The 24872-nt window shown below is 41.2% G+C and overlaps 1 protein-coding gene across 2 annotated transcripts in view; it reads left to right on the forward strand.

The window, feature by feature from the left end:
• nlgn3a (neuroligin 3a) overlaps positions 1 to 24872 on the forward strand; it is a 114770-nt gene that overhangs the window by 70757 nt on the left and 19141 nt on the right. For both annotated transcript variants that reach the window (XM_067598938.1, XM_067598939.1), the window contains one exon: positions 1256 to 1441. In XM_067598938.1, the coding sequence (XP_067455039.1) occupies positions 1256 to 1441 (186 nt within the window). The remainder of the gene's footprint in view (positions 1 to 1255; positions 1442 to 24872) is intronic.

Consider the following 24872-nt stretch of genomic DNA (forward strand, 5'->3'; position numbering starts at 1 on the left):
CAGGAGGTTGTGCCCTCTATAGTCTCTGATTCACACAAAGAGAGAAAATAGGGATCAGCAGACTCATGCTCTTTGTTCATATACATACCATAAACTGCTAATGAGCCCAGAGCAGCTGCTTTCTAATCTGTGTTTATTTAAAGTGAGCATCACTGTTCTGACCTAAGTCAAAAAAACACACAGATTTTATCTTTTTTTATTTATTTTGTTTTACATTGCTGATATCAAAACTATTTCCTTTTCCCCCTTAGGACTTAAACACAGAGTACTCATCATTATATGGAGGCATAGACCATGAAATAGATGTTGGAAACAAGGACCATCACTGGAGGCTTGCGAGCATTTACCACCAACACATTTATTGCTTGTGAAATGTTCGGCAGTGTTACCACTAAAGAGAAGGAGTGTGTGAGTGTGTGGGGGGGGGGGGGAAGGTTGTGGTTTCCACGCATGTCTCCCAGCTGTCACCTTGCATGCATGTTCATAGGTTTGATGGACACTGAGTCCACCATGGGGACTTCAGGGATTGCTTGCCTTTGATCTTCTCCCGCGACTCTCGATTACCCATCATTCAGCAGGGCTTAGGCCCTGGAGAGCAGCTGGGAGAGGATGGTGTGTTAACACGAGCTCTGATGTACCCAAGAGAGACTCACCGTCCAACTCAGACATCGTATAGCCGATTACACAGACACGGAGGGAAATGTACATGGATAGTTCCTGTTGTGAGTGTTTCGACTGAAGGTACAGTATGTGAGGGAATCGAAATATGTCAGCGGAAGATGGTAACTCTGATAAGATATATCATAAGGGCGCAGTCCATACGGAGGTTTTTGCAGCATCAAAATGATTGTAAATCTTATTATCACTTCTTTTTCTCGCTCTGTCCGTGGAGTTTTCATAGATCCGTAAGGTTTTCATCAGGCCTGCTCAATATATCTGATGATGGGTGTTCACCTGGGGAGACATGCCATTGATTTCCCATAAGGTGCAGATGACATGTGGTCACACGCACTCCTATTTTACCAACAACCCTGTCATCTAATAAGTCATGATTTCACCGCTGCTGTCACCTGGCTCGATGGTTCCTCTGACAAAACTGGGATTGGGTTCATCATCGCAGATAACCTTTAACCCTACTTCGTTTTTGTTTCTTTGGTCAAGCACACATTTCAGTATTCAGTACAACAATTTGACTTATTTTATTAGCTTCCTCTATGTGTATTTTTAAATCTCTTTATCTCTGTGTGTGTTTCAGGCTTCCTCAGTACAGGTGACCAGGCTGCTAAAGGGAACTACGGGCTCCTTGACCAGATCCAGGCCTTAAGGTGGATCAGCGAGAACATCGGCTTCTTCGGAGGAGACTCCAATCGCATCACTGTGTTTGGTTCTGGGATCGGAGCTTCGTGCGTCAGCCTGCTCACCCTTTCCCACCACTCTGAAGGTAGAGTACAGTAGGGGGAGGTGGGGGATGGGTGATACAGCTGTGGAGCTCATGCCTGCCGGTGTGTAGGCTGCTTGATATTAGAAACTGGCGATGCAGGAAGCGAGTTATTGAGTAATGTATTCCACTGTACTGTACAGCATAACGAATGTTTTAAGGAGCAGGTGTTTGCATTTAAATGATTGTGATGTTCATTCCCATCGGGAAATTGAAACTCTACGGCAGCTTTCAAACCACCACATGTGGGTCTTGTGATGCTCTGCTGGTTTGCTAATATCCTTCCCTACTGTATGTCACAACTGAACATGTAGGTATAATGGGGATTTTTTGTTTTGTTTTGTTTTTTGTAAGCAAGATATAAAAAAAAAGATGTGATGTGCTGAGTACATCATGTAGGGAGAGCTATTCAGTGGTCGTGCTAAATGACACGCACACTTTGCGGTTCTCTTTGTAAGCAATGTTGTTTATCTGCTGACTTCCTTAATGCTACTTCATAATGATTTACTGCTCGTGTTTGCCATGTCTTTAATACAAAATACAGCAAGCACGCTTAAGCTGGACATGCGATAAACATCCCTCATACTCATGCTCCCTTAATGCATCATTGAACTAAGATGGAACCCTGCTGCTTATAGGTAAGTTCTTGCAGGAGGTGATTTGGCTCATGTTTGCTTTGAGCTCCATCCATGACTGTCAGCCTCCAATTGCACCCTGCAGAGCCAAATGGACACAGCATCATCCTTAACCTGGAATTATTACAGTCAGTTATGTATTCGCCATCCATTTAAAAGCTGGCTGTTTCCACGTTTAATTGATAGCAGCATCGTGTACATGACAGGCTATCAGAACATTAAAGTGTCTGTGTTGTATAGCAGTGTTTATGTTTTTCCACATTGTTTATGTGGTGGTAATATTCCAAATGAGAAATCTTTATATTCAGCCATGCTCCCAGCTTGTGAACATGTTAACAAGCCACACACATGCTGCTTTGGACACACATGGTTGGAAATGTAACATGGGGCTTTTACTCTACATTACATGCAAGTGAATCACATTAAAGAAATCACTCTTGCATTAGATAGAGGGCTGGTCTTGGGCAATGCTGCGGTCAGGAAACTATTAAGTAGCGCAACTGACACCACTCGACCACCAAACACACACACACAATTCTTTTCCTCGTCACTAGGCAGAGTAGAATCTCTGTTCTCGTATTTTTGATTAGTAGACCAACGTGGATTTGAAAGAGGTCATTTGAGCTGCTTGTCTTCAGTCCCCATTACAGTGCCAGGGATTTGTGATGTGTTTTGCGTTCTCCAATTTGCATTTAAGTGTTACTAATTGCCTTGATTTCCTCCGATGAATGATGACTGCTTTTGGATTGAATTTTTACCATAAATGCCTTTTTTATTCATACTCCATAATGCTACGCTCCATGTAGCATGTTATTATACTGCCAGTGAAACCATCTCCTCTGCCTCCCAGTAAATTGGATATTACCGGGTCTGTTTTTTTCCCTGAATGGAAATGTATGCCCCACTGATGGGATAAAAAAAAGACCCAGTAAAAACTTGAGGGATCCTAGGAAATTGAAACAGGAAGTCTTCTATCACGCCAGGACTCTTGCTGCGAATGTTACCAATGGCAATCAGATTTCACACAGTCTCTCTCAGAGCACAGATTGTTGTAATTATATAAAGTTTAGGACTGGAGTGGGCTGCAGGATGTGACAGGAAATCCAAGAGAAGAAATGTCTTTTTGCACCTGCTTTCACAACCTCCGCTGTACACTACCCCTCCTTTCCTCATTCTCCTCCTCCCCTATAGTGTTGTTGAAGCGAAAACTGGTAGGATGTTCTTGTTGCCAAGACAACGCAATAAACAAGAAAGGAATCAAAGTGTCTGGATTCGCGTAGCGGTGAAAATTGAAGCAAAAATCTATAATCAAATGAATTATACACTGTGGCATGAGCACACCTGGTTTCAGGTGGCCTCTAGTAATGGATTTCTGTAATGATTTTCTATCCATGTTAGCAGACTGTTGCATCTCGGGAAGCGCGTCTTATATTGAGTTCTCTACTTTGCACTCTGAATGGAAATTAAGTCAAGAAACAAGATTGTAAACAATGCATCATAGTTCCTCCCTCATCTCCTGATTTAACTTTGTAGTCCGACTTGCTCACGAATAAAAAATTCACACTCGATCCGTAGAAATAGAGGTAGTGGTGTCACATTGAATATGACATGTTCGAGTTCTGGGGTAGAATAGGGTCGGATTGATAACATAGGATAAGACTCACATGTCTGCACGCACACATATGTGTGCACTCACACACAAACATTTTCCTTCACCTGCTGCTCAGATGCAGGATAACGAGGCACAGGTAAAAAAGAAAAAGTAAATCAGCGATGACACTCTTCGGGAGTTCCCTAGTGCGTCAGTGTATTTAATGACAGTATTCCCACTCTTACTGTACACAGTCTGTCATCACTGCCTACAGTGCACTCTCCATCTAACAGAGACTCCTTTTATGCCTGTTGGTGGCAGAGTGACAACTTACTTCAGATGCGCCATGCTCCTCCTGAAGCCTATTTAATAATCTGGATCCTCCTATATCATCTTAGCCCTCCGGCCTCTCTCTTTGATTGCCTGCTCCTCTGGCCTGGCCTTGGTGCCGTCTCCATGTGGGCGTGCCGAGAGCTCCAGTCACAGTGTACATCCATCACCGAGCCTCCCCCTTCTGGACTGCGTGAAGGCTGGCCTGGACGTCCTCTTGTGAGGGCTAGATTTTTTAGACCCGGTCCCTGCCCTGCCTCCTCCATCTAATCTCCTCCTCACTGCACCCATCTGTCTCCCTGCCTTCACAGACAGTAAATGCATGCAAGGGACACACACTTTCTCTCCATTTGCTCGTGTCTCTCTCTCTTTCTTTCTCTCTTGGTTTCTGCTCCCTCGTCTGCAGCATGTGTGGTGCGTTGCTATTAATAAGATGGCTGCCTTGTCTGCTATGTGGCAAGCAATCTAGCAGCACATCTGAGACTTTGGAAGCAGAATGGTCATTAAAAGCATAGTCTCTCTCGGTAGGAGAGTGTTTTTGACCAGCTTATTAAATGTAGCTCAACAGTTGTGTTCCCACAGAGGGAAATCTCTGTCCTCATCTTCTTTTGCTCTGGCTTCAAACAGAAAACGGCTGAAGAAGTTCAGAAGCAAGGACATTAGCCAGTCCCATGTATTATCTATCTGGCATCGCACAGGCACTAATTGAACATGCAGATTTGGCTTTTTCCCTATCTGCTAATAATCATTATGATATAAAAAGTGAGATGGCTTTTCTGCACACGAACAGAATACCAAGTAGCCAATGACTCAGACGTGTATTTGTACATGTATCTCTTAATGCATGCATATCAGAGTGGCAATATGTATGTTTCTACCTACACAACCTGCAGAAAACATAATGTATATCTGTGCACATGTGTCCAGCTGTCGTCGTATGTGCACACAGGCATGTCTATTCGCGGAGCACACGGGAGGGAACGGCTACTTGTAGAGGCGCTGAAGGTCGTTTGGTTTCTTTTTTTCTTCTCTTCCTGTAAGCAATCAGGATAAAAGCTCCGCTTCTGAGGAAGTGCTCCCGTTTTAATGGAACGTATTGGACATTAAAGACAGCTAGTGTGGAGGATCCTTCGTGCCAATGTCAGCTTTCATTTTTATTAAGACTTCTGGGTTATTGAGGACCATAAATGTGCATGTTAAATGCTTGGGTTTTATTACAGCAGTGCAATGAGAACCAAGGCTTTTAATGCAAGACACCACCTAGCAAACATTGAAAACCCTTGAACCATGAGTATTAAGAGGGCAGTGTGACAGGTACTCGGTTTTCGGCAAAGGGTAACAAGTTTTTGAATCCATTTAGCGTGAAGGGTACCATAGAAGGTGATTAAGTGAAGGGATGCATCGTGGGATGTGAAGAAATAGAGGATCAGACAGATTGAAAAAAATCAAATGGTGTGTTTCTTAAATCAAATCTGAAATATTAACTTTATTAATGGCTGATATTCATAGTGAACTACTTGCTGTGGATTTTCTCTCTAGAATTTATGATTCATGCAGTCTTGGGAAGGATGTGACTCAGAAGTCATAGGAATTGATGCATTACTGTACAATTTCCTGCAGCTGATTGGGTGAGGAACTAGGGCTTCCATTAGAGTGACTTGAGTGTGATGTAATGATTACAGTGAGACACACTGCCATGTCCTTTACAATCAAGTATGGTCAGTGAATCATCTGAGAGCACAATGAGTGGCAAACTGTTTAAAAACCAGCACTCATTATTAATATTCTGATAACGGTTGTACGTTATGTTAAACATCAGAATTCAATTCAGACACATATGTGCAATCACTTTCAACTTTTTAATATTCATCACAAATCCATCAACACTTGATAAGTGATCACTGAGTTTGAGCTAGTCTGAGTTTTTATTGTTTAACATCTGCACCGGTCACTATTTCAATCATAAGCTACACTCAGCAACACTCATCACGGTTTGTTTTTTCTGTTAACACGCCTTTTTTTCCCCCTCCACCACTTCAGACACAAGAGTCCAACCCCTGCAGTGTAAACAAAACACACTGATGACACAGATACAGAGGCAGATAAAAAAAATAAGTGAATACTAACAACGACAATCTATAATATTAATGATAATAATCATCATCATCATTATCATAATTGTAATTTGTAATATATTACAGCTTAAGGATGAATATTTGTATGTATATCAATATTAATCAAATCAGTTGTTTCAGTAATCCAAAAGTGCTTCGTTATCACATTTATTGGCTTTACACACTTGTGTTAAAACACTTGGCAAGCAGTGTTCAGATAAATGCATAGTAGTACGATTAATTCATATATTGTAGTTTTAATGCATATTAGTTTGAGCAATACAGTACAACGTTTACAATGCTAATACATAATAAAGTGCAAACATCTCACTTGGAGGAGTGTATTGTTCTTATAATTTATTATAAGAATGTTATATATATATATTCAGATTTTTTTGCTTTAGTAATTCTGCTAGTAATAGTAATTTAGTAATAGTTAAATAGAAGGTAACATCCAATGTGCCACTTTAAATTAAAGTTTTTTTATCATTTGATTTTTGTGTTGATTGTTGGGGAAGATACAGTGTATTTGATTTTATTTGTTGTTGTTAGACTATTTATTCTTTTAGCCATTTATGTACACTATGTACTATATTCTATGAAACTATGGAGAACTACAGTATGTACTATAAATTCATATATACTTTCATACATTGTAGTTTTAATACATATTCGTGTGCATTACGTATAACATTTCACTCTCATAATTTTAGTGATTCTGCTTGAATTGCTGAATATTTTAAGGTGTAATGAGATTCTGAGTGACTAGCCTGCATGAGTTCACATAGAGCAGAGGAACATCAGGGAACAGACCTCTTTGTAAGGTCTTGTCCTGGCTCTCTTGTGATTTCACTGCACAAATCAGTACAAGAGACTCCTGTGCTGTTTCGGGCATGTATTTAACTCGTGGACATATACAGGAAGGAAATAAGACTGACAACAACGTTTATTGGACTTTGAATCAATCTGCCTCTGTCAATCTTGCTGATGCAGTGCTGCCGCTGTGGGATTCAAAGCCCGCGTTGCTATGAGCGCCTAACCTCTGCTCAGACAATCATTTACCATGTACATGCAGGCTTGCAGTTGTCCTTTGAGGTAACAACACAAACACTGTTGAACTGTGTCTGCTGGGAATTGTGAGGATGCATTGAGCCTTGAGAACTTGTGCAGTTATTCATCGCTGTATCTCAAGGTATCGACACGTAATCTAAGGCTAATATGAATGCAACTCCATATATACAGAGCAGAGACCGAGGCCAACAAGCCATATAGATGAAGGGTGTGTGAGTGTTGCACATATCACTGCTTTAACTGTAATGTTACATCTGGCTATGACCTTTGAAAATAACACGTGTGGGTTTCCTATCTGAAACAAGACCCATGGGAGTTTCTCCATGTGGAATGGCCTACAGGCCTGCACACCCCCACTCCATAATGTCCCTGCACTGCACTGAGCTCTCACCGCACAGATCTGGAGGTGCGATCCATCCACACTCAGTGTTGACTTCATTTCTGTGGGCTCAAGCATCCTGTAGCAGCCATCGCCTGTCGCCTGTGGAGTTTAAACATCAAATAAAGGCACCTTGCAAGAGCTGCAATGTGAACTGGAGTCACCGGGAAAGATAGCTGCATAACCACTACCTGGGATGTTATTCATACACGATGCAGCTGCCATTGTTGTGCAAATGCTTCGTGCTTGAGAAAAACCAGGGACAATTGTCGAAGTTGAATAGACCCCATTTCTGAGGTGTCAAAGGCATTCAGCGACTCGACACTGTAAAGTTACCTGGGTGTTTGGGGCAACAGAATGCCTCCATCACAAGGTTTGATTTGGCTGTTTGCTGAAGGGTGTCTGTGCATCTCAGGGTGTGAAAAGGGCCTATGCGAGATGAGAGAATGGGGACGCTCCTTGTCAGGTGCCGTATTCTTCCACCTCGATTGACAGGAGCGATAATTAAACCAGGGGGATGCCATCTCTGCGGAGCAAGAATGCTTGTATTTATTTACGCTGACTACTCTGCTTTGTTGTCTGCCATATCTTGTGGCCGCCATTGTGTGGAGAAAGCAAACTGCTTTTAACAAGTGGCCTATGTGGCATTTTTCAGTCACTCTTTGAACGGCAATGCCTTTGACTCTGTATAGCAGAGCAAAATTGCTTTATTTTTACTAAACAAAGATGGAGTATTACTTACCAACTAAAAGGTATTGCTCTCTTTTGAACTTGAAAGAAATTGGAAATGGCCTAATTCAGGCAGTAAATAGGTTTTTTTCTCTTCACTACTCACCATTGCAAAGAGAAAATGAAGCCAAAGTTGTATTGAGCTGGAGAAAAAAGTTGGCCCTGCAGAGTAATGCAGGGTGGGAGGGTGTTATTAGGGTAAAGAAGACTCCACTGAGGTCAGATAGTCAGTTGGAGGTAACACCCTAGAAAATAATATCTAGTTGGACTGTCCATCAGAGTGAGGCAGCTTTACCTATCCCTAGCCAGAAGAGAGCAGAGGAATGAAGAATTGACAAATGGCCCGAAAACGGTGAAGGCAGTTCATTCAGGTAGTCCAGCCATCAGTCTGTCTCTGCTTGCAGCAGGTAGTTGAGCCTATAAAGCATGGAGTTATAGGTGTTAAAGAGCCCAGCAGCAGGTCAGAGAAAGAAGCAGGGGATAATTGAGTACTTTACTAAATCCATGCCTCCATCAACCAAGGTAATAGCTCAGAGCATTGCATATACCCCAGATCCACAACTGTACGGATGAGCTTCGGCAGCTTGAGCGACATGTGGCACGCATGGGCTGTCTCAGCAATATTCTCCAAGACAATACAATGAGACCCATCTGGTGATGTATCGCCGAGATTGCTTTTGGAATCTAATCGCGGCTGATGAACGAGGTGACTACAGAATATGTCATCTGTTGATGACCTGCAATCCCCAGTGAAGACGCTGGAAAGTGATTATTAGTTCAGGTAGATGCCATCTATGAATCATTCTTGATAAATCATTGTCAAGGGCGCATTCATACACCTCCTAATGGACAGTGACAGTTGTGGAGGGGGAGTAGTGGCTGCAGCTCCTGGCTATGCCCCTGCGTTCTTTGATCCTGTTAGGCTTTAGATCAATTAAACCAATAGCTGCATCATATTGCTCCCAGACTGTCTCGTCTGTTTCCCCTCTTGAGTGGTCTAATGACTTGATAGAGGTGTCTGTCTGTCTGTCTGTCTGTCCATTTCCTGCTACACTTGCCTCGACTCCAGCGCCTTAATCTGAGGCAATTTCTTCAGCTCCCTTCCCTGTTTCTTATAGCAGTTTCTTTCTTTCTCCCACCCCCATGTCTCCCTTTCGTCTTCTCACCATGTCTCTCTCTCTCTCTCTCTCTCTCTCTGCCTCAGTCTTTCTCTCTCTGGCACCAGTGTAAAGCATCCATTATAGAGCGATGCATGGGTGTCTGTGTGAGTGGGAGAGAGGGACTTGGCACTCCTCCTGCCCCACCTGCAGAGGAAGCACTGACAGCTGAGCACTGGGGGCTCATCTCTCCCCCTCCTCCTCCTCCGCCCATCTCTACATCTCTACTGACCTCCCTCCTCCTCTCACACCTTCTCTATCTCTCTCACTCTCTCATCCTCTCTTTATTCCCTGTTGTTCCACACATATTGGCCCAATTTCTGCTACCACTCACTAGTTTCCCTTACACTACTTTCCCCTTTCATTATATCCATCCATCTTTTTCTTTTTGCACTGTCTGTTCTCTTTTTTGTCTTCTTCACTGCACAATTTTGTTTCTTATCCAAGGTTGTATATGTGTTTATTCATTAAGCATTCCACACCAGGCAACACAGTTGGCTGGATGTTGAACCATGTGTTGTTAAATAGACTGTTATTTCCGTGTTTGTCTGCCAGATGAACAACCACGGTGTAATTAGATGAACTTTGCCCTTTAGTGATGACCACGAGCACTCTGTGTTTGCTTGTTTTTGCTGACAGCTCACCTCTGTGGCTAGCTAGGTCAGTCCTTCAGTGTTCATACATCTGTTTATCTCTGCTGAGAAAAAGGCGCTCAATGCCTCTGCATGAACAACAGACGGATGGTGTGGAGCTACTATGCTGTGCTTGAGAGTGCCGGTGTCAGTTTCACAGGTTTTCATAACGTGATTTATATACATCTGCTGTAGCGGGAAGGGAACACTACCTGGTGTTTCAAACTGTTTCGGGTGATGTTTTTCAAACTTCCAAATTATTTTGAAATAGGAAATGAATGATTTTGGGCACACTTAATTCTGGTTTAACTGCTTCATCTGTGCAGAGAGGCAAATACTTGTTTACCGCTTTACTTCATGATTACAGGCATCCAGGAATATATCATTCTGTTTAAATAGAGCTTGCTTGCTGCAGTCTGTGCTTACAGACAGAATGATTTGGAGGGAAAATAGTTTTTTCAGTGTGTGATAAGAAGTGTCGCATATAGAAAAAAAAACATCAGTCCAATTACTTTGCTGTAGGACTAAGCTGGTGTGATTTGCTTGGTGGGAGCCTATAACAATGTGATACAAAGAACGGAATCCATGGTATGCCATCTGGATCCCTATAAAATGCTGTAACTGTCCACTGTGTGTGTGTGTGTGTGTGTGTGTGTGTGTATGAACATGTGCACTCACAAGCCATAGCCTGCCTACCAAGACGTTCAATTCTGGGCATTGCAAATGCATTAGCCTTAGCTGTGAAATTTGCATAGTCTGAGCACAATGAAATCCCCAATGAGACGAACTTCAGCAAACATGCTGACAAGCAGAAACCTCTACTATAAAGGGCCAGCATTGTGCAACCTGACAAAAAGACTAAATCTTTAGCTCTCAGGCCCGCAAGGCTGTAATAGATTTTTAGCTTAGAGAGGTAACATAAGCTATAGATCCTTTTCAGTGGTAAAAGAGAGCGACTCACAAAATCGAATGCCTCTGTCGGAGAACAATATTGCCAATGTGCTATCTCACAACTTCAAGACAATTTCCTCCTCTAGAAGAGGAAATTCAACATCAAGTCACCATGTTCATATTTGGTTAATGTCTGGGCTGCGTCGCTACCTGTTGCTGTAGACTTTAAAGTGAAAACCTACTTAAAGAAGAAAATGGCACATGACAGCGACACTTTGACTGTAACAGAAAATAGCATCCATATGCTTTTAACAAACTAGCTTGTACAATGTTATTCACACCTTTACCTAAATCAAACGTGGGGTGAGAAACTATCTGACATGGAGAAGCACTGGATTATAATCAGGAAAAGCACATGTGTAGCTCAGGGGTTACTTTCTGAGCTTTTTGTGCTGTTTTTCTCAGTCAAATAGGAATCTCACTACCATCTGCCCTCAAAGAAGCACATAAAATGGCCAACTTTCACGGTATTAAAAATAAGATTATCCCACAGTGGCTAACCTTACACGTAAATTGCAACACTTGGTGGAGCTGCTTAACAGAAAAAGACCTCAAGGGGCACCTTAAAGCCTTTACAGTATGTGTAAGGATTTGAAAATTTGCAGGAACTAATCCAGGGACACATCAACTGCACCGGTTTTCAGCACCCTTCAGAAGATTGTCTCATTTTTCAACAAACAAAAACTTATTCCATCAGAATAATTTAAATAATAAATAAAGATGCTAGAATCACATAAAAATTATAGGTCTACACTTTTCTTTGATGTTTCAAACTTTGGGCAGTTTCATCAAGCTGTTTTGGGCTTCATATGATTTCACTGTAAAACATAATGGCTGACTCAATTCATACAGCAGTCAAATAAAAAGAAAAGTAATTTTGCTCCCCCTGAACAGCTGGAAGTCTTTTATTGTGAAGCAGCTGCAGGAAGTGCTGAGGAAGTGTTTGCTGACGGAGCACAGCCATGAAGTGGATCAGAAACCAAGTGAGGCTCCTATCTGTCAGATGAAACATTGGAACAAGGAACATAGGAATAGATCAAAACTCCCAGTGCGACTCCTATGTTATCTATGAACTAACAAATGCAGATTAAAGCAAACACTAAAAAGCAAGTTTTCTCTCAAAGCTGTTCATGATGAGCAGTTTAGTATTCACTGCAGTGGCAGAAGTAGCGGTGTGAAGAAGGAACAGAGAAGAAATTGCAGAGTACTCGAAACCCTGCCTATTTTCACACCTAAACACACCTGGCTAATTGCTGCAAAATATAAGTGTAGACATTCAGAATCTCAACATCTCTTGCCTGAGCTCTGACCCTGTCTCTTGTTCAGAACAGCTCTTCATTTAAAGTATGCAGCAGCCTTGACAGCTAAAGTGACTGCTGAACAAAGGAAAAAAGAAATGCCTGCAAAGTGAATCTTAACCCATGCATCATTTGAAGGTAACCTGGGCCCTCGTCAGACAATCAAGCTTCTGACAGACAGTCAACATTTAACTTAAACAAATAGTACTATTTGCCGACCAAAGATAATGCTGCATCATGCTTTTATGAAATGAAAAATAGGCATCGCTTGTGAAACATTTCCTCTCGTTTAAGTGAAGGCTGTTCGGAGTGCATGCATCCTACGCAGTATTTCAGATGTTGACAAACCCATATGGCATGCCACTAATCTTGATCGATGCCCACCACTGTGAATACTGCTCACACTGTAGAGGATAATGAAATGTAGCAATACAACATTTCACAAAAATCATCACAGTGATCTATTTATTATCCATTATGAGAGGCATCATGCCTTCTGCTGTTTTCCAGTTGGAAAAACAATGCAAAGAGTGTTTACTTTACAAACACAGAGCAGTACAGAGTGCTCATAAAAAAGTGTGCTCTCGTCCAACGTGCTATTCTTAGGGTTCTCCTTAGAGCCACTATCTAATTGGAGCCTTGGTTGTCCTACCGGTGAAGCTATCCTCCACACACACTTTTTATGAGGCCTGTGAGTGACTGAGATCCCCTTTCTGGGTATCTGTGGCTGTTCTCCGGCATGTCCCGGGACTCCTGCTCATCGGTGAGGGCTTCATTAGCCGGGGATGGGAGGTGGCAGCAGAGAGAGAACAGCTGTTTAGCTAACCACTTGCATTGTTAGCCAGCCTTCTCCGTATGCCTAACTGCCTAAATCCGTCCCCTAGCTGCTAATAGAATGCTCATTAGGAGAGGAGAGGGAGACTTGATGGGAAACAGCGCTACTGTGCTACAGCCCTACCAGCTTCTGCTTCTCCTCCTCTCCCTCTGGTCTCTATTAAAGAGTTGTACGGAATAAACCTTCCCTCTGTGGATCAACTACCTACCCAGCCCATTTTGACCCCCGACCCGGACCCCCTGGGAAAGACAGGGGATGTATGGTTACCTGAGTTGTCCTAGGAGACAGCCACCGGCTTCTGTGATAGCAAAACATGTTCCATACACTTGCAGAGATACAGAAAGATACAAGATTACAAAATCCCAGAGGACAGACAGATGATACCTTCTGCGCTGAGCCCTGAAGATAGAGGGGGCTAGTTTGGTGTGTGTATGTGTGGTTTTTTTTCACAAATTTACCCTGAGCGGTACGGTGTTAAATTATTCAAACACTGTAGATTGTGCTGCCGTAATTTGTCAGGAACCCAAAAGCACAAGTCTATTTCTCTGTGTCAAAACTGATGAAGCTGGCAAGGAGGATGGAAAGCTGCGACATCAGAGATGGCACGAGATGTGAATATCTGATGGTGTTCATGGGAACAGCCACATATCAGAGCCAAAAATGCTGCACCCCTGTCACAGTGAAAACACATCTCTGGCTGAAAAAGGGTGGCCCATGTTTGATTAAAATTCAAAGGAGGAAAACATGATGCCATGGAAGTGCTTCACTGAATTAACATAGGCCAGTTTCTAACATTCTCATTCCCTATGCAGAATTGCAGGGAAACAAAGTGCACAGTAACATGGGGGGAGACTGGCAGAAATCAATGTGTGGTAGAAGTGATATGCTTCGAGCTATTTACAGTAAGTGACAACATCTGTAGACTCTGCTGTCGTGTGGAAATGTACTCTGGAATAGTGTACACAGAATATATATATATATATTGCCTGTGAAGAATAAATGTATTGGCCAAGTATAAGACAACTATGATAATAAGACACGTCTCCCTTTTACAAAACCTGTTTTTGAACACTTTGTGAAGAAAACTGAATAATCAAAAAAGGTAGAGTGATATACATATCTTTTAAATTAAGATTGGGCAACATGAAAATACTATGAGACAATATAAATTTGTCAACTGCCAGACATTTTGTCGTACTGTTATTTAACCATTGTGAGCAATGTATGAGCAGGACTGCTTTCTGGAAATAATGGATTTGTAGGTGATTTTTGCATCAGTGTGATGAAGTACATTGATTTGTCAGGTATTAAACGTGCAGGATTTACAAATTCTTGGTTATTTAATTTCTTAGTGAGTTTCTTAGTGATTTTTCAGAAAAATGCACAATATCAACATAGAAATCAATATTGATATCTAAAATTACATATACCATGATACAGGATTTTTTCTTGTTAAAATGTATTCTCACATTTTAATTGAAATAATATATAGTACATCAATAACACATAAAGATTTGAAAAACATGTTGTTCAAATCAAATGCTAAACATTATAAAACTGTAGCCTACTGGTATCTTTAATTCCATTATACCATTTCAAAGACAATCAGCATTAACTGATGTATTAGTGTATTAATAATCATAAATGCTGAGCAGATGGTGAAGGTATTTTCCCCCCTGCTTACTACTCTTCTTTTCTAAACCAGCAACAGAGAAAGAAAAACAGACAGACAGGCAGGCAGGCAAACAGAACAAAGTCAAGAGAGACTGACAGAGAGTTTAAATGCGTAATGACATTTATGTCTAGTCCACAAATGTAAGAGGACATCACTTTTTAAAAAAAAACAACATTGTCTTATATTTAGGTCAATATGGTAATAGAACTGGACTTTATAACAGCCATATACTGTCGGTCATTACTTATGTTTTTGTGACTAATTTCTTGAGACATTTCTTGTGACTAATTAGACTCACTCACCATAGAAGAACAACACTACATCAACAACATCCAGTCTCTCACTGCAAGCAATATCGACATCCAAGGAGCATCGGCTTTCTGTAGTTTCAATCCAACAAAAGTTTTAAGGACCACCTCACTTTTTGAACATGATGTCAACTATGAAACTATGGATCACCTGAAGAATTTTTATTTTTCATGCCAGAAGATGCTTTGCAATAAGTGGCGTGCAGTTAAATATATCAGGAAAGAAATTATCCCACGAGGCCTATGTATCCTTAAGCCTTCCTCCTTTGGTAAGGACAATCTAGCGTTCATCACTGCATGGAACAGTGTTATTTCTTTCCATTAATAGCCATCACCATACAGTTACCTTAATGGGGAAGAAGGCAAACTCCAAAATGAGGCACTAAAGAATGAACAGCACCTTGAGACTTTTGCAAGAGAAAACAAGGACGTGCTAAAACAAATGGAGGACATTGACATGAAACTAACTGAATATGAGAATGAAATCAAAGATCTCAAGAAAGACAAATCCTTAAGAGATGAGAAGGACTACAAGAAGGGATATACATGTCCCTGGCGCAAACATAATCATAGCTCAGCACCGAAACCTCCCACTGCACCTGAGCATCATCCAACACACAATCTTTAGAAAGTTTGATTTAAGAACACAAGGACCAACATAACTCCTCAAGCCATTGTGCCCATCCCTTTTTATTTTACAAGAGTCAGTTTCCACCTCCGAAATCCCAGACCAGTGGAGATCCAAAGCCAAACACATGACGGGGCAAGAGGAAGAGATCAATTCAACTCTCTGTGGGCCAGATCTGAAGGTCAAAGAAGAAATCGGCGGTTGTCAACCTGAGCAGCACTGAACTGACCTCTACTCAGCTCTCTGCACTTGAACTTGGCCTTTCCTTTGTTCCAACCCCTTCTGTAAGTCAATGTGAACTCTTTATAGACCTATAGAAATTTCTCAGAGATGTGAGACAAAAATTATTTTTCATGAAAAAATATCCCTCTCAGAACTCTATTCCAAATAACACTTTAAAATTAAAAATACATCCAAAATCAAAAGCAATTTGTATCCACCCAAGAATAGAGCTCATTCAGTAGAGACATATTGTAGACTTGTACAACTGGAATCTGAAAATCATTTTATAAGGAAAAGTTTCACTTCACACAATTTGACAAAAAATCAACAGAAAGCATTGTCTGAACTTGAGAGTAGCAGATCCATCGTCATTAATGCAGCTGACAAAGGGGGTTCCATTGTTATTATGGACAAGTGCAATAATGGCAATGAAGTTCTCAGACAACTTGAAAATACATTGTTTTACAAAAAGCTGAAACGCGACCCAACCAAGGAATACCTTAAGGAGTTGCGAGCATTACTTGAAGAGGGTTTTCTTGATGGTGATATTTCTCTAAACATTTTAGCTGAATGAGTTTCCTTTAAAAACCTTTTTATATTTTTTATCTAAAATTCACAAAAACCCACACCAACCACTTGGGAGACCCATTGTTTCTGGGATTTGAAGTCTAATAGAGAGAATATCAAGTTTTGTAGACTACTACATTAAAGACTTTGTACCCACTTTAAGGTCCTTCATTAAAGACAGTTCTCAGTTCTTAATTTTCCTTGAAGAACTCCCACCAATTGATCCAGATGTAGTTATATGTACGTTAGACACCTCCTTACACACAAATATTGACCAGCAGCACGGCCTAGACATGCTGGAACATTTCCATAACATCAGACCAGTGAGAACACCCTCTACCACTTTCCTAGTTAATTTGGCCTCCTTTGCTCTTAAAAGTAACAACTTCTCTTTTAATGACATACCAAACTTCCAGACCTCTGGCACTGCTAAAATAACACCTCGTTTTGCATGTTTTTTTGTTGGTCACCTGGAAGAACAAATACTGTATGAATCACAAAAGAAAAAAAACCTTCCCTTTACTTGTTTCTTGGAAGCGTTATATTGATGGTGTATTTTTACTTTGGAAAGGACTAATCCCCACTCTATTACAGTTTATGAATGGCCTGAGATTCACACTTAACTATAGCCTCAAAGAAATGAATTTTCTCAATATAAATGTAACAAAAAAGATGATGTCCTCTCTTCCTCTCTTTACACTAAACCTACAGATCGGGATACACTTCTTCATGCTGAAAGCTTTCATCCCATCCCTCTTAAGAAAGTCTACCAATAAGACAACTCACTGGACTGAAAAGAACATGCCATATATCAGAACAATATGATTAAAGTAAAGAAGAGATGTTATCCACATTTTAAAAAAGAAATTACCAAGAAGATTGGCTTGTATGTGCAGAAAAAAAGTGGATTCAAAGAGCAGAGAGAACTTATCTGCAAGCTAAAAAAAAATCCTCCAAATCAAACCTTATTTACTTCACTACATTCATCCCTAAAACTCTAGATCTACATATGGTAACTTTTAGAGGAGGAAGAAACATAAGGGTCATGGGTTGTTAGAGCATGTCAGCATTGCAAACTCCTGAACCATAATTCACAACTAAACCTCCACAAGGCAACTTTGAGTGTGGAGTCTGCATATATTGCCAATATACCAAAAACCTTTAGTCTTTTAATTACCCTACCAATGGAAAAACCATTAACATTAGGGACTTTATTACCTGTAAAACAAAAATTGATATACATGACACAGTGTCCATGTGGTAAAATATATATAGGTGAGCATATCCCTTAACAGGAGCTCCATTAAGAGGAATGATATTACCACTCCTGTTGCAAGACATTTCAATAAAAAGCATCACATTTCATCTCTATTTTTATAGGCAAAGAAGTGATTAAGTCCAGCCAAAGAGGTGGTAATGTCAATTTTCTCAGGAAAAAGAGAGAAGCATTTTGGATTTTCTATTTCAAAAGTTGAAATGAATGAGGGCTTCTCAGTTAATGAGTTTTTATAGTGGTTCTTAAATGTCTATCATTTATGTGGTTTTATAGTGGTTTTTATGATGTAGCTTGCTGCTCTTCCTACTCTTTTCCTTCTCTTCTATATAGCACAAACTGCACAAACATATAAAAAGTTTTGTTTTTTTTTTGTTTTGTTTTGTTTTTAATTAAAGTGTTTTTAAAGTATGCCACATCAAATAGGTGCATTTTGGATTAAGGTCTCTTCTGTACAAACTCAAGTACCACCTCTTAGTTGCACTTCTCCAGTTAATGGACCAAATATGGTGTTACCCATGTCCCTTATTGGACACTTTGCCTCTCTGCCAGTCTGGGACATACCTACCCTATTTAAATGTTGTTTGTAATGTGTTTCATGATGACCCCGATGAAGGCCACAAGCCGAAACGCATTGGTCAAACAATAAAGTTGTTCTATATTCGACAAGTGTTGCTGGAGTTTGACCTATTTAGATGTATATTGATTTGTCAGATATTAATTGTGCAGGATTTACAAATTCTTGGTTAATTAATCCTTAACAGTACATCAATAAAAACACATAAACAAATCTTAAAATCAAGTTATTCAAATCAAACACTAAACATTATAAAACTGTAGCCTACTGGTATGTTTAATTCCATTATACCATTTCAAAGACAATCAGCATTAACTGATGTATTAGTGTATAAACACTGAGCAGCTGGTGAAGGTATTTTCCCTCCTGCTTACTACTCTTCTTTTCTAAACCAGAGACAGAGAAAGAAGAACAGACAGGCAGGCAGAGGGAGAGAGAAAGGGAGACAGCGAGGGAGGGACAGCAAAACAGTCAAAAACACAGACAGAACAAAGTCAAGAGAGACTGACCTGACAGAGAGTTTAAATGCGTAATGACATTTATGTCTGGACACAAATGTAGGACAACATCACTTTTTTGAAAAGAAAAAAACATTGTCTGATATTTAGGTCAATATGGTAATAGAAGATGAACAAACTGGACTATTTGTCATTAATGGCCATATACTGTCGATCATTATTTATGTTTTTGTAACTAATTTCTTATTTCATTGTTGAATTTCATTTGGTGAGGACAATTAAGAGTATTCATATATATAATCATTGCAATGTAAAAATTTACCACCTACATTTGTAAGAAATTGTCAGCACAAGTGAACCAACGTCAATACCCACCTACTCTATATGCTCTCTATATCTATAACCCCACAGCTGCAGAAAAGAAAGAAAAAAGAAAGAATTGAAAAATAGAAATAATCAGATTATGAAAATGATCATAATACTTTGATTATTCCTTCTCTTGTATTTCAAACATTTCAAAAAATGTAAAAGCTATATAGATTTAAGTATGTTTTGCTGTACATGTAGAACTCAAACTGTGATTGTTAATCTTAAAAACATCATGTGAGTTGTACAGATAAAGAGCAATATAGATAAATGCCATGATGCTCACAATTACCATCATTAATCATAATATCTTGAAATCTCCAAGAGCACCATAGCAACAACCTGAATGTAAATTTCTAATCTGTGTGTTACAGACCAGACCCGTGTGTTATTTTTTTTTGTGGTGATGGAGGCTGACAATGACACACTCTATAGTAATGGCAATAGGCTTACCGATGCCACTCTGAATGTGTGCTGGAAAAGAATGTCTGTGGGTGAGATATGTGTCAAGTGTTGTGACGTTAGTTGCTGTTGAATATGTGTTAGCTTGACATTGAGATAGTGGAGCGTGCCAGCATGCAGCCTAACTGATTACTCTCAGTCACACACACACACACGCGCGCGCACACACACACACACACACACACACACGAGCACGCCTGTACACACATAACTCATCTCCACAGACTCACATCGATACTGCACAAACATAAACCTACGTGCACAAACACTGGGACGCACATTCTGAACACACAGCGCACACACACACACACACACACACACACACACACACACACACACACAGACACACACACACGCAGCTCTGGCTCTGGCAGGTCCAGACCCATGGGATTGACTGTCATTAAAGGTTCGCCTGCGTAAATATTTCCCCCTATGCTCGGCTCACCTCAGCTCAGCTTCGCACACATGCAAACACACACACACACACACACACAGAGTCCATGTGTACATGTAAGTCCACATACACTCCCACTCCAGGGGATTTCATGTGGCTACAGCTGTGTGCCTACTGGCACTGGCAGCAAGAGACACAACAGAGAGAAGAGAATATAGAGGAAGATATGGAAACGGACAGCTTGCAGTGAAAGGCATGTTACCATGGAAAAGAGGACAAAAACATGAGAAAGAAAACTGTGCAGTCTTGCGTACGACCGTGATATTTTTGCTTTCCTTTTTTCTTTCCTTTCCTCCATTGCCTACAGCCTGGTTTGAATGTAAAAGACTGATAATCTGAAGTGTGACCGTTGAGGCAGAAAGGCAACTATTGAATGCCTTTCTTACCTCAGCGAGGCAGTCGCACAGCTCCACAAGCAGCATGAAAAGTTCACCAGAATGCAGACGCGTGTGTGTACGCACAAGGACACAACATAAGCAAATAGAATGACACAAGGGAGGACGGCCAGCATGCTCTCTCTCTCTCTCTCTCTCTCTCTCTCTCTCTCTCTCTCTATCTCTCTCACACACACACACACACACACACACACACACACATATACACATACCCACAAATAAATAGTGAATGAGGCTGCCAGGACAGAGACGCACTGCTCCTCACCATAGCTCAGCTCACAGCTCTCTGCCCTTGTGCCGGGACCTCGGCCTGTCACTCTGCGTTTTACTCCGTGCACCACCACTCCACTGTAAGCAGCCAACACAATTTTAGGTATTGAGGTGGTGAAGAAACTGTCCACCACTACCCATTTGGCCTTTTCAGAGCTTGACAGAAAGGACCGGAGGTAAAAATACACTGCATTCTGTCCTGCCAAAATTGAAAACGGCTGGAGTGCTGCTGTGAAAGGGGAATGTATATAGTCCTTGTTATTTGGCTGGGCCGGTCTGAAATGAGGTTGACACAGCGCCAGACATTGAGATGTTTTCTGTCACTCCATTTTTTGTTTCATATGAAATTCAATATGATACATTAGTGTTCCAAATGGAGACGCAGTGCAATAGATATTAATTACTTGTCCATTACGGTTTGTGACACTATCAATCTGTTATCAGCTGGCTACACCACTGACTGAAATTAACTGTCACTTCTCAATATCAGCCAAGTCATCTCCGTGCTTTATTGCCTTCATTACAATATTCAGTTCTTAAACGGTATCCTTATGAGATCGGACAGTAACCAAGATGTTGCTAATGCAAGAGACGGATGTCACGGCATTTTTATCTGCGCAAAGTTGGTAAATATCAAAGTAAATGTCAGTGTCAGTATCAAACACCTTACAATGGAGCAAGAATGTGTTGTGGACTTGAGGAAATAATGGGAGCACAGCCATATCATGATTTCCTGAGGTTCATGTATATTTGATAGGGCCTGCCAGATGTGGTCTTGGATGTGTGGATGTGTATCAGCAAGCAATCTCTCACTGAGCTTGCAGAAATTAGATTTCATCTCAGGCCCCCAAATCTAATACACAAGCTTATATTTACTCACAGTTGCAGAGCATCATAAGCCAATATGACCCTATAGAGGACTGGCAGAGCCGCGCAAAACACAGTTAAATGAAAATGCTCTGACCAAACTGTTCCGAAAGCCATTGAAGCTTCTTAGCCACGGACTAGCACAGAATGTAGTTGTTTCTCTCTCGTATGGGCTTAAACTGTCATTTAAAATTAAACTGACAAAAGCCCACTGACAAATAAAATAACACAAAAAAGTTAGTATTATTTAATCCGCTTACAGAGAATCATAAGTGATGTGATGAATCTGATGTATGTTTCTAACCCGTATAGAATTATCTTGCTGTAAAGAAATTTAATTCAACAAAATCATACTGAAATCATTGCAGAGCCTTTTGTATTGAGCTCAAGAACTACGTATATTGAAGATGAAATGGTTGCATGAGTCACTCGGTGCATTGAGATGCCTGTGTCTTCTTCACAATGATTGCAAAGTCACAGTTAGCATGCGGAGAGCCATTTTCCTATGCAGAGAGCCTTTGCCTGCATTGAATACTCTCCGGGGACAATAGCACCCACTGAGGAATTTTAAGAGTCTTCTTGCTTTTCTTTTCTTTTTCCTCCCCTCTTATCCTCCCATGACCTCCCCCCCATTTTTTCCCTCCCTCCCCTCTCCGTCTGTGACACAATGAGAATAGATGTCTACAGCTCAGTTCATCCATATATCTGTCTGTTTGTTTTGCTAAGATATATTTTCTAGTTTGTAGGACAGATAAATGTGTAGTCAGTGTGCTTTTGTTCAGAGGAGGCAGAAATGAAGGATCTCAGATTGATGAACACTTTGGTCAACACATTTTAATCTCTATTACCAAAGTCAACATCTCAGCAACTCGGTGTATTTCCTAATCAAAATAAAAACATTTGAACGGATTGATTTAGATTAGTTTTGCAGCAGATCGATGTTCAGTGGCCGAACGCTGAGTTCAGATAGGCTGCACAAATAGCTCTTAATTGTTGGGATTTCCAGTTGACTTGATTTGTTCGAGCATATTTTCAGGGAGCCCTTCGCTGCCAATGGAACTTTTCCAAGCCATTTTTACAGCAGGACATGTCATAACCCAATTGTCTCAACGTCCACTTACAGTAAGTGGCTATGGTGGCTAAAGAGTCTGCCACAGTAATTGACTCAATGGGAGTTTACAGTATGAAGCATGAGGCAGGGAGGGCAGACATAGTGCTCTCTAGGGATGGGCTGTTGTGACAGTGCTGCTATCTCTCCACCGTGTTACTGGCTACTCACACACACACACAAGTACAAATGCCCACACACTCACTCAATGCATGCACAAACACAGCGGCTTTCCTCTCAGCAGGTAATTCCCCAGTCAGGTGCTGCGATCACGTCTGCGCCATTCCTATCCCGGGCCTGAGTTTCATTCTCAATCTTTAATGTGTGCCCAAGAATGAGGGCGAGGAGAGGGCGACGCATATCCATCCTATTTTTGTCCGTTGTTTGCATGGTGTGCCGCCTTGAATTAGACCGAGCTTGTGTGGCTTCTGGCTGCAGGGCTACTTGCACAATGGGCAGAGCGGGGAACAGTGGTATCAGATGCTGTGAGAGAGGAACACACAGAGTGACATAGGCACAGCTAGAAGAATATGTTTACGCTGTTGGAGACTGCGCCTAGCCCGGCACATTCATGCCCGGTACAATGGCTAATCAGCTTGGACGACGCTGCTGGTGTGACCACTGACCCTAAAAGGCATCGTTAATAGGGGGAGTCTTTCTAGTAGGTAGAGCACTATAATTCCATGTGGGGTGCAGGAATTACAGCACATCCACGGGAGTTGTTTTTTTTTTTTTTTTTCCAAGTGTTTCCACTGGTTCTGGTTCATTAATGGTGGTTTAGATTAAAAGAGTTGTTGATGTTCTTGGTCAGAGAAAAAAGGTTGCTGCCCACTAGGTGCTCTGTGAGTGATGCCTAATGAGCTTCCTGAATTATATGCGTGTGTGTGTGTATTTGTGTGTGTGTGTGTGTTTGTGTGTGTGTGTGTGTGTGTGTGTGTGCATACACGCTGGTAGCTTTTATGTGGGTGGGCTGTATATTATACATATATTCCATGTTTCCTGTAGGTATTTTTGTGTAAGCTGGAGAAGGATTGGACTTCCCTAGACAAACTATTGATGATATTGAAGATAATACTGAGGATGTGCAGCTAAGCCAACATGTTAATGCTCTGTTTGTGCATGAATACCATGCACTTTGTTTGTCTTTGTATGTACACTACAATCAAATGTAATCGGGGACATATCCTTTTCTGAACCAGACTCAAAGGCTTGTAAGCAAGTGATCTGCTGTATTGGAAGACTGTGAAAAGGGCCAGGGTAAGCAATAAGCTTCCACCCACCTCCTGCTTTTAGTCGGGATGTGCATATCCATCTCAGTTTCACCTCCAGTACCCCTACAGCTCACAGCTAATTTGTTTCTGCAAGACTTGTTCACTTAGACCGACGTCCCTCTCTCTCTCTCTCTCCTTTCTCTCTCTCTCTGCCATTCTTTCTTTCCTTCTTTGCTCTGAATCCCTCTGATTCCCCCCAGGGGGGTGTACATCCCTTGTGATAATTTGTCTGTCACAAATGCAACTGCACCCTCTCCGTGGCTTTCCTTGGCCCAAAAATGAGTTTCAGCCATCCCATCTGGCTGTCACAGGCAAGATGTCGCCAAGAATAGAAGCTTCCCATCCTTCCACATTTCATGGATGAATTGTCATATTTGTGTGTGACTTACATCTTTGACCCTCCCATACTAGACATATTTTACATCAGATTTGTACTTATGGAGCTTCGCTTCCTTGAAGTCAGGGCACTCTTTGTCTCTGGCTGTCACTACTTGCTGCATGTATAAAAATGAGCCACGCTTTGGGGGCTGCTTCACAATGCAGATGGGGTGTAAAACATGGTGCATATATTTAGAAACAGGAGTCAGATGTTTTTCACTGTTATTACACAGCATCCAATTGCACAATCCTCCCATGAAAACCAGTGTCTGTGGGAGCTATAGGCACTAATCATTTCCTCTCAGCACACTGATCTGAAATCTATTTGTGGACACAGTAGGAGAGGAGAGAGGAAATCAGAAAACATCTTTAACAACTTGTCTCATCTAATGAGATTAGCAGCGCCGCTTACACAGTCATGACATGAAGATAC

Source organism: Thunnus thynnus, chromosome 9 (genome assembly GCF_963924715.1).
Source record: "Thunnus thynnus chromosome 9, fThuThy2.1, whole genome shotgun sequence".
Lineage (NCBI taxonomy): Eukaryota > Metazoa > Chordata > Actinopteri > Scombriformes > Scombridae > Thunnus > Thunnus thynnus.